Genomic DNA, 11,700 nt, shown 5'->3' on the forward strand with positions numbered 1-11,700 from the left:
CAGATGTTTAAAGTTGGTGAGGGAGATAAAAGTCTCCAACTTTTAGGGAAATGGGAGAATTTTCCTTGTTTCACTATCCTTGTGGGGACCCCCCGACACACACACACACACACACACACACACACACACAGGCCTACAGAGAGTGCAGGCATATGCTTATGGTGTGGTAGAGATGGAATGGTGATATCAGCCTGTAAATATCCCTGATCCAAGTACACACACATTGGAATTTGCTGCTTCTTTTCTGTCCCATTCATCTCTATTATAAACCTCTAGGTCATGGTAAAATCCTCTGTGTTAAGGTCTCAGTAAATATTAAAAATGAGTGCATAAAACAAATATCCAACTTCCAGCTATTTTCAACCCTTTAAAAGTTAGATTGTTTTGTCTTTTACAGTGAATGAGATTAGACGATCAAAGAAAATATAGCCCGATCAAAAAACATGTAAGTAAGCTAGGTTAATATAAAACACATGCTATTTTAGAATGATAGTCAACATATTCATCAGGAATTTATACCCTTTATTGAATGGGCAACACGGGAACAACAAAATAAACCAAATAGTTTTTCATGTTTAAAAATGTAATGCACACATTATAGTAACGTATGAAAGGCTATATATGTAAGTAGTAGTCTTAAATGCATTAAGGTGACCATATACAGTGAGTGCAGACCAAGTCCAGATAGGATTAGATATGTGTTTGATAAGTGCTTTTTCATGCACACACTGATGGAATCACACACTTGTTATTATTAGGATGATGTAGCCGTTCAGACATAGGCTGGTTTGAGCTGATTCTCTGTTGGTTTTGTGGTGAAAGGGACTCAGGATTGGGTAAACAATCTAAGTCACTATGGGCTGGACGGGGGCGGGCATTTCAATCATAAGGGCCACTTACTGTAATGTGTGAGGGTCGTGAGACAGGGGTGTTCGCAGCGGCTATGGTGATGCTACTGGTGATCTTGCTGTTGCCTTTGACGTGGCAGCCATTGGTCAGTACTGGTGTCCTTAGCTCCAGCCCGGGGGTGTGGTATGGGCCACCAGACTGGCTCTGGGTCATACCATTAAAAGACTGGATGTAGGGGCTCCCAAGGTGGATGTGGATCTTGTTGTCCTCTGTGGTGATGATGCTCGGACCAGTGCTGTCGGACCTCTGTAGCTGCCAACCATTCTGCCTCTCCGGGCTCACCCGGAATACGGCTTGACCTATGACCTTAGTGGATTCAAGCGATCCAGTGCTGACTGTTAGCATCTGGATGGGAGAGCCAGTGGGGTCAGGCGACACTGATCTGGAGGAAGCTGGGGACATGACTGAGACGGGTGTCTTGATGAGAGGGGAGAGGACTCTGTCTGGGCTGCCAAACCCTTCTGGTAGTGGGGCATTCTTTGTTCTGGCCACTGGTGAGATGGCAGCATTTGGGATGATGGTGATTCTATGTTTTGGTGGGGCTCCGCTGGTGGGGATGACGGCGGTGCTGGTATAGGATAAGGCATTGTCAGTGGTGGGGCTACTGATATCCAGCATGGCCGTGTTGAGGCCATGGTCTGGCGTTAGCTTGACGTGTAAGGGCTTCCCTGGGGTGTGTGCAAGCATCACATCTCCTTTCTGGAAAAAGTTACTGTTCAACACTTTGCAGTTAATGGGATGGTGATTGTCCTTGCCATTGGGTGAAGGAATGCTGAATCGCCTCACATTATTGTTTTGGTGGTTCAAGCTTTCAATGTTGTTCAGCGGAGGTGAGTTGCACTTATTGATGACACAATCCTTCTTTTGATTTGGGTCCTCTCCATCGATCTCCTCATACAGTTTACCGCTGAGAGTCAGCGGAGTCAGGCTCCTGTAGTTAGGTGGCAGGGTGTCTGCGGGCTCCGTCTGCACCTCCTTGGTGCACAGATGCAGGTCTGAGAAGCATCGGCCAGTCATGCCTGGCCGGAGGCTCTTGCTGAATCGCCGGTACCTTTCCAGCTCATGGGTCAGTCCCTCCATCTCCCTGGCCAACTCCCTGTTCCTGACCTCCTGCTGGGTCAGCCTCTTCTGCAGGGTGGAGCTGTCCATCTGCACTCGACAGATGGACTCCTCTGTCCCCATCAGCCTCTGGACCTTCTCCTTGAGTGCCTCCACCTCCCTTTTGAGGAGGACAGACTTGACCTGCTCCTCCTGGAGTCGCCTGAGGAGGAGGTGCTCCTGGTTGTTCTCCTTCTTCTCAGCCAGCTGGTACTTGGAGAGCTCCCTCCTGGACTCCTCCAGCTCCACTGCCAGAGCTCTGGCTCTCTCCTGCTCCTTGGAGCACCTCCTCTCCAAAGACTCAAAGTCCTCCTCTGCCTTCATCAGCTCTCCCTCTATCACTCCCTTCTGCATGAGTCTCCTCCTCAGTCTATCTACCTCCTGGGTGAGTTCTTTGACTTTGTTGTCTTCCTGTTGGTAGCCGTGGTTAGTGTTGTCCAGCAGGGGGCTCTTGACTTCTCGACATAACTCCCCCTTTTTGACCTCCAAGATCAGAATCCTTTTTTTCATGGCGCTAACTTTGCTTTGCAGATCCCCACTCCTATCCTCCTCTGCCCTCAGCCTCACCCGCAGCACGTCCCGCTCTTTCGCCACACTCTGAATCCTGTCCTCGAGCTCTGCTTTAGATCTCAGTGCCTTGCGGCTCTCCTCAATGAGTTTCTCTGTGGCTGTTGACAGGCTGTCACTCTCAGCCTGGAGTTTCCCATCCTTCTTCTCCTGGAGTTTCTCCTCTGTCTGCCTGAGTCGCTCAGCCATGTTCTTCCTCTCTTCAACCGCTACCACTGTGAGTGTTCTCAGCTTGGCAAAGTCCTGTCTCAACACCCCCTCAGATTTTTCCAGCTGGCCCTCGATGGCTTCCAGTTCCCTTACCCGCACCCTGAGGGTATCCAGCTCTCCAGACAGCTGCTTGGTGCTGGCCCTCTCCTTCTCCAGGCTGCCCTTCAGAGAGCTGCACTCCTGCCTGCTTTTCCCAAGAGCCTCCTCCAGTCTGTCCAGCTCACTGATTCGGCCGTTCAGCTTGTCCACCTCGGCCTTCAGGCTGCGACTCTGGCTGGACTCCCTCCCAAGGTTTCGGTCCAGGTCCCGGCATTGGTCCCCCATTCGGATCAGCTCCTCATCCTTTCCTTCCATCTCCACCACCCTCATCCTCAGCTGTTCCACCTCTGAGAGCAAACCAGGGGTTGTTGCGCACCCTTCTCTCCCATGGCCGAGCCTGTCCCTCAACTCCTTCAGTTCCTCCTCGGCCCTCTGGAAGGCGCCCTTGGTCCCCTCCAGCTCATCCAGATTTCGACTGAGGGCAGCCAACCGCTGACGCAGCTGCCGGTTCTGGGTGTCCTCATTGGACAGTTTGGCCATCATGGCTTCCTGTTTGAGGCGGAAGTAGGAAGCTTGTTTGTGTAGCTCCGCCTCCAGACGAAGTGATTTAAGCTCCTCCTCCTTTGCCCTGGAATGGGTGGAGTTTAGCTCCTGTTGGGCGTGGTCGGCGATTTCTGTCAGTTTCTGGACACGTTTGCTCTGCTGTGAAAGTTGATTCGTCAGGCGCTGCTGCTCGTCAACGACCAACAATGCAAAAGACTTGAGTTTAGTCAGCTCTTCCTTTAAAGCAGAGACCTCTCTATTGCTCTCCTCCTCCTTTCTTTCCCAGTAGGCCTTCTCCTGGATGAGCAGTAATTTCAGCCTTTAGAAGAGGGAGACAAACAAAAGGATGTGATTCAAAGGGAAAGGTGTGGTTTAACTTAGTGATGTAACATATTTAAAAGTCTACAACAACTTGACTTCTGTGGAAGGTTTACGAGCCTTTACTTTCAATCAAATCAAGACATGAAATAGCTGCCTGTATTTGTCTTTCTTCTGAATGCAATGTTATCCAGTGTGTGGAAGTCCCCCCCACACTCCCTTTCCTCTGTCTACTACAGTACACTTCTGAGCTGGTGAGCTAATGTTCAGACAGGAAATGTACCATGTCCATGACGGAGACATCATTTCCTCCCTGTTCCCTGGCCCTCAGTGCTCTCTCTAGGAACAATCTCTGTTCCTTCACTTGACCCGTGTGTGTGTGTGTATGTGTGTGTGTCGGTGTGTGTGTGTCGGTGTGTGTGTGTCTGTGTGTGTGTGTGTGTGTGCGTGCGTGCGTGCGTGACTGCGTGTGCGTGCGTGTCCAGTCTCCACATCCCTGTCCTCCTGGCGTTTGCGAGGATGTTTTGACTGGCATCACAGATGGTGCCTTGGCAAGGAGTAGTTGGTTAATTATTTTCACCATACTCACCAGCATAAACATGTGTTTGAACACACACACACTTTTTACATATACACATACATAAATACACACAAACCTTATACATATACACATACATAAATACACACACAAGAACAAACACGCATGTAGCTAATGTTTGTTCGTATTGTTTTGACATTTATTTGATATTCATTGTTTTGTGTTGTAAAACATGTTTCCCATTAAGGCAAGGACATATTTACAGAATCTCAGAGATATAGTGAAGGACGCCTGGGTTTGTATAGGGCAGGGCTAGTGTGCAGATTTACAGAAAACTTCAGAAACTCTCAATGATGTAAGTTCTTGCATGGAGCTGTATTACTTTTGATAAATTTGCAATGCAATTTAGTAGTTTATTTTCTCTGTAAATATTTATGGGGTTGTTTTTATGAGAATTTTCTTGGCATGCATTATGTTTTACTACAACACCGAAATGATAATGAGCTGGATTACTGTCAGTATGCAGTTGGGAGTGTACTAATGTGCACACACACACACACACACACACAGGCCCAAAATACAGCCTAACTCTACAGAAATGTACAGTAGCTAGACAAACTGATCACAAAGTTTAGCCTATATTGTACACATTTACAGTATTTCTTCATTGACAAACTGAGTTTTCTGTATTTTAAAAATTCCCAACTGATTTATAACCCACATGGTTCGGAATGCTGGAAAATCAATGCCGGGAGCTCAGCTGGGAAATCTAAACTGAGTTTCTGATTAGCTCATCTCTCTACCCGTAAATGTGATTAGTGATAGTGACCATATTCAGCATTTTGTGTTTGTGTGTGAATATTTAGGCTAATGTAGCCTATCATTTAGAGCAAAAGCAATTAAGAGGAATATTTTCTAATAGTTTAGCAGCCTTATTATTAGTCCCGTTATAGGCTATCTTCTCTTTAAACTGAGAATTGCTTTTAGATATTAGGCTAACTGTTGGGTGTAGTTCGTTTTTCTAGACTTGTCTGATAAGTTGTTGAGCTAAGTTATCCAAATAAATGTATGGGTGGAATGTTAATTTGAGTGTTTTTGTAGCAAAGTGTAATACTGTAAGCATAATTTAGGTATCACTATTTTGTATCATAACTCCAGGTTATGTGTAGGCTAATAAGAATAAACCTAAATCCATCCCTGTAATATAGGGGAAGGCAACTAGATTCAACCACAGGCCGATTTTTGTTGGAATGGATGGTCGGGGGGCCGGAACATAATTATAATAATAATAATAATTAAGCCCAATAAGAGTATTTGAAAATATCAATAATTGTATACCTTGATTACATTGAGACATGATCACATATGTCCCTTTATATTTGTGGGAATACTTGGGACCAGATTTCCTGATTTAAACCATTTTTTTGCTGAATTCCTAGTGATTTTATTCTTTTTTTTAAACCTAAAAAAATAAAAAATCCCCACCCCCAAAAAATTCACTCAAAGGGACTATACTGTAGCATGTTCTGAGTTCATCTGGGTTTGTTCCTACCTGATCTGTATGTCCGTAAAGTCTCAGATCAAATCCTATTCCCTCTCCGCTCTCCCACCTCTCCTTCCCGTAGTTCCCAGCAATGTGGACATTCCAGGCAGAAAACTAACATTATGAGAAGTGTTCTCCACACACCCCCAGCCAGACAGCACAGCTCTAGAGCCCATTACATCATCAACAGGACCTTATAAGGGGCTCTGTGATGTACAGACTCTATTGTGTGTGTGTGTGTGTGTGTGTGTGTGTGTGTGTGTGTGTGTGTGTGTGTGTGTGTGTGTGTGTGTGTGTGTGTGTGTACGCATCATGAATAATTTGTTTGTCATGTTTGCTAATCTTAATGTGTGCATGCATGCATATGTGTGTGCCTGTGTATGTGTGTGTGTGTACTGGATATAAGCCTATTCCAGATGAGGTCATGTTGCAGCCATGCTGGAGAGGCTGATGGGAAGGACAGAGGAAGAGACTTTACTCAGGGAGAGAACGAAAGAGAGAAGAGGGACCTCACACTCAATCTCAGTTCTAACAAGTTACTTGGCAACACTCACATTAGTGTACAGTACAGAGACTGGTGTGTGTGTGTGTGTGTTGTGTGGAGCCACATGTTTGTGCTAGCCCCCGTGCCTGGGGCCTGATAACCTGACTGAGGGATGACATCATCATAGGTCTGCAATCACATCCACATGTGTAGCGGTATGCTCTATCACTCCCTTTTCCCTCTCTATTGCTGGTACATGGGACCGATACATTGAGGTGTAATCCATATAGGATGTTCTATAGGTGCACAGAAATGCTTTCCCCTCAGGAACACTGGCCGAGACACACACACAAAAGCACACACAAACACACACACACACACATTCGTGTAGGCTCTCTCAAACACACATACATGTGTTCACACACACATACGCTTACATAGCATTACAAGCATTTTGCTACACCCGCAATAACATCTGCTAAATATGTGTATGTGACCCATGACATTTGATTTGATATACAATGCCTTCAGAAAGTATTTATAGCCCTTGACTTATTCCACATTTTGTTGTGTTACAGCTATAATACTAAATGGATTAAATATATGATTTTCTCACCCATCTACCACAATACCCCATACTGATAAGGTTTACATGTTTTTAGACATTTTTGCACATCTATTGAAAAGTAATACCTAAGTATTTACACCCCTGAGTCAATACATGTTAGAATCACTTTTGACAGTGAATTATTCAAGCTCTGTGAATTGGTTGTTGATCATTCCTTGACAACCATTTTCAAGTCTTTCCATAGATTATCAAGCACAGTAACTCAGCCACTCAGGAACATTCACTGTCTTCTTGGTAAGCAACTCAAGTGTTGATATGGCCTTGTGTTTTAGGTTATTGTCCTGCTGAAAGGTGAATTCATCTTCCAGTGTCTGGTGGAAAGCAGACTGAACCAGGTTTTCCTCTAGGATTTTGCCTGTGCTTAGCTCCATTTCATATCTTTTTTTATCCTGAAAAACTCCCGATTCCTTAACGATTACAAGCAAACCCATAACATGATGCAGTCTCCACTATGCTTGAAAAGCATATGTTTCTCCATAACACTTCGTATTCAGGACAACATTTGTATTGCTTTAGTGCCTTGCTGCAAACAGGATGCATGTTTTGGAGTATTTTTATTCTGTTCAGGCTTCCTTCTTTTCTACCTGTCAATTATGTTATTGTGGAGTAATTACAATGTTGTTAATCCATCCTCAGTTTCTCATATCACAGCCATTAAACTCTGTAACTGTTTTGAGGTTTTAAAGGAAATAAGCTTTAAACCTGCAAAAATGCGAATGGGAGGTGCGGGATGTTCCCAATGCAGGAAGGGGGACATGAGTGAAAAAGTTTAGGAACCCCTGCTTTACACCACTGGTATAAAAACATCTCAATTTAAGTCATTTTAAATTCAAGCTGCAACACAACAAATGTGGTGTCAAGCAGTGTATATACTTTCTGAAGGCTGAGACACACACCAGTGTTTCTGCTCCAGTCATTTATGTGTGGCGTTGCGTCACAGCAAACTCATTTCATTTGGAGATGCTAGAACAGTCCACATGTACTTTTCTTCTGCAAACAAAACGTGCCATGAATAGAAAAATCAGACAACCCCATAGTCGAATAGTTTATCTATGTACCTTGTTGGCTTTTTGTTGTGTGTTCTACGTGAGATAAATATTTATCTTGAGCCACATTCATGTTACGAGTGCCAGGAGGGAAACATCCATTCTGACAAGCAGTCAACGCACAACAATTATTGCAATTTCGGGGGAAACAGCAGTTTTAATGGCCTTTGTTAAAAAGGGGGGATCCCAGCTTTCCATTCCTACTTTATTTATTTCTCAACTTCTAAATGTGCGAACTACACAATTTTAAAGCCAGAGTATTTAGCAGCAGCATGGTTAGGCACGTGCATAAAGATGGCGGCCCCACATGTACTAACTACAGTTCACCGTATTGTACAGTGCTCTCCATTACTCTTTTTTTGTATTGCATTAAGACAGTATACATGATCCCAAATCGATCTCCAAGAGGGCGCAATTTAAAAATTAAAAAGTAGATTGAGCTGATTTATAGTTACATTGAACAATTTTGTAGTTTAAAAAGTCTGTAGATAGTTCTCATACAAAGACGTCATATCTTAATTGCTCCATCTACTGTATATGCACCTTTAATTTTACATTTATTTTACTAGGCAAGTCAGTTAAGAACAAATTCTTATTTTCAATGACGGCCTAGGAACAGTGGGTTAACTGCCTGTTCAGGGGTAGAACGACAGATTTGTACCTTGTCAGCTCGGGGATTTGAACATGCAACCTTCCAGGTTACTAGTCCAACGCTCTAACCACTAGGCTACCCTGCCACCCCAGCCTTCCCCATTTACTGTGAGTTCATAAGGGAGAGTGGGCTAAATGATGCACGGGTCAACTGTAGAGTAACTTGTGGTAAAACATCACCCTACTTAACATTTTTTTGGGGGCAGTGACTTAAATTATGATGAGACAGATGACATTTTTAGTTTAGCAAAAGTAGTGGTAATGAATGGACAAAGCCATCGATCACGTGACACCATTCAATCCCATGTGAAGACTCAATAGCGCATTTGAAGCCAAAGAAGTTGGTTAATCGGTTAAAAGAAATACTGGTGTAATCGAAGCAGTTATTGGTACCATGATTGTCTTAAACAAAAGTTTTAATTACACTAAGATTGAACACGAAGATTGCCATTCCCATTCACTATAATGAGTACTGCGGAGGGGGCTGCCGTTCTTCCCTGATCTCCACACACACACACACACACACACACACACACAGGAAGATGCTCTTGGAGCTGTCTCTCTTTCTCATGGGAACTGATTCTCTAGAGGAACAACATTGTGGCTAAACACTGGTCAATTCACTCTGAGGAGGAAATATAAGTTTTTCCCTCCTTTTTGCTGGAGAAAAAGCCTCAAGTCCCCAATTAAGGGTGAAATATGTCCCCTGTGACATGTCGTCATCACACAAGCATTTACAAAACAGCCCAAAGACCCACAGTTCTCTGGAAACTTCTCTATTTATAGAAGGGACTGTTGGTGAGTATATGTGTGTGTATGCATGTATGTGAATTAGTCAGCATAGGACTAAAGCTCAAGATAAACACACACACACACACACACACACACACAGAGAGAGACAAAAGAGGGAGTAGCTCATGTGACATCCATTAAACCTGGACCAAGCTGATTAGCAGCATGTGGCTCCAATTCCAATAGCAAATAACGGCAACAACACTGTAATAGCCCTGATTTTTTCAGGTAGTAGTTTACAATGAAGGCAGGAACTACTGTACGTTGTGCAATTCACAAGTGTGTTAACACTTTTGTTTACCATTTAACCTGTTGAGGAAAAGCTCGGTCTGGGGTTTTATCTGGTCAGTTCCCATGGTCAGACCCATGGTCAGACAGTGCTCCTCATTCCAGCCCATTCCACTGTCCTGGAATACTTCAGGAATTTATTCTTCCTTCTTCCCTTGAAGTAGCTTAGGCCTATGGGTTGGCAGATGGCCTAGCGGTTAGAGTGTTGGATCAGTGACTGAAAGGTTACTAGTTCAAATCCCTGAGCAGAAACATCTGCTGATGTGCCCCTGAGCAAGGCACTTAACCCTAATTGCACCATGGTCATTGTTGATAATGGCAGACCCTGGCTATGATCCCACCCTCCGATGGTGTCTCAGGGGGCATTTGGGATATGCAAAGAACGCATTTCCAATTCACTTATTTATACACACTTATACATGTGTGAAATGGTGCATGTTGTGCACCAAATTACTATACACCCTGACATAACTGGATAGGTGAAAGCTATGTGATGGAGGGCTTGCAGATGCAGACACCTGTAGCCTAAATTGAGGAAGAAGGATACATTTTGAAAGTATTCAGAAGGACCACTAACTTTAAACACAGGGTTCATGGGGTCCTGTTTCGCTTCAAGGAGGGCCTGGCTTCCTCATTGCCTTTCCACAATTACATGAATGATTGAATCTCTCAAAGGCATTTCCAGGAAAGCCCTTAAAATGGCTGCCATGTAATAGGCTTGTTATATGAGGAGAGCTGATGTTTGTGACAATGCTGTTGCTGGTTGCAGTTATCTGCTTGAGCTCACAATTTATTAAATTGTGTACATCTCTTATGTCCCTGCCAGTGGTAGGCCCTAATCAGCAGTGTGTGTGTGAATGTGTGTCGGGGGTTTTACTAAAGTGCCTTTACTCTGCTCTTTTATGAAGAACTGACTCCATTTCATGTCATGCCAAACTACTCAGAGGAAGGAGTTAATTTGTGATTTATAACTGATCTGTCAGGGGATTTTTTGTTGCGTAAATTAAGGTTTGGCAGCCTCCAGAGCCTGTTCTCAACACAGTTCTCTGTGCAAGGCAACTGTAATCCTTTGGGCTATTGTATCCCCTTCTTTTCCCCTGACCCTTCTCAATTGCACTATGGTTCAGATCATTATTGAGCCCAGTAGTTCAGACAATGGATTCACTTAGACCTATTTGGAAATTATTGGCTGTATCAAATCAATAACCAATATTTTAGAGTTCTGAATGAACCCATCAGTTTATATCGTGACAAAAGAGTTGTGACTTCTGAATGAGTTTGCAGTGCCAGATCCTCCTGTTAATGGCCCTGACACATTACTGGCTGAGTGAACGGATGTGTGAGCGTGGAGGACAGATGAAACAGCTGGTTTCCACGACGACTCAGCCACGTTTGCACTGTCCTAACTAATTAAAACATTTTATTGACACCCTTGATAAAGATGAGCAAAAATTACTGTATAAAATAAATTGTTCAAATAATGAGCTATATTGTATGCTCCAAAAAATTGGGAAAATATGTAATTTTATACTAGTACAAAGAATGAGATTTAGTTTAAAAATGAATAATTAGTTTAAAAAGCAATCATTCAAATACTGATTCTCATTTCGACACCAAACAGCTCTCTTTTTATGTCATCTGACCAAAACACCGGTTTCAATCCAAGTGCAAATGCCGTTTGTTGGATTACATCAAAATAGAGCTGTTTGGCCACGAAGAAAATATGGGGGCATTTTGCTTCCATTGGTCCTGGGGCCCTTGTCAACGGCATCATGAACTTTACTCAGTATTCTGTTTGGAGGAATGGTCTAAGATCCCTCCCAATGTGTTCTCCAACACGCTCAGGGTCGTTATCCTCTCAAGGTTGAGGTATTGAATGGTCTTGAAAACAGGGTGTCAAAAGGTTTTGACCCCTACCTTAATTTTTTGTTAAATAAAACTTGTTCAATTAAATCTCTTCCTCTGAGCAATTGTATCAGTATCAAATAATATAATTTCCCCCAAAAATGTAGCATACAATATAGCTCATTATTGTAGGATCTGAAC

The 11,700-nt window shown here is 43.6% G+C and overlaps 1 protein-coding gene across 1 annotated transcript; it reads right to left on the minus strand.

Annotated features, from left to right (window-relative positions):
- Nucleotides 1–501: 501 nt before the first annotated feature.
- On the minus strand, nucleotides 502–3,460 carry LOC115144087 (filamin A-interacting protein 1-like). The gene has a single exon (XM_029685221.2). It carries the CDS (start codon nucleotides 3,364–3,366, stop codon nucleotides 880–882), a length of 2,487 nt encoding a protein of 828 aa, XP_029541081.2. The 5' UTR covers nucleotides 3,367–3,460; the 3' UTR covers nucleotides 502–879.
- Between the last annotated feature and the right edge of the window lie 8,240 nt (nucleotides 3,461–11,700).

The sequence above is a fragment of the Oncorhynchus nerka genome, linkage group LG1, assembly GCF_034236695.1.
Source record: "Oncorhynchus nerka isolate Pitt River linkage group LG1, Oner_Uvic_2.0, whole genome shotgun sequence".
Lineage (NCBI taxonomy): Eukaryota > Metazoa > Chordata > Actinopteri > Salmoniformes > Salmonidae > Oncorhynchus > Oncorhynchus nerka.

Excerpts from the sequence above, each read along its gene's own strand:
- LOC115144087 (XM_029685221.2), bottom strand. The coding sequence starts at position 3,366 with ATGATGGCCAAACTGTCCAATGAGGACACCCAGAACCGGCAGCTGCGT.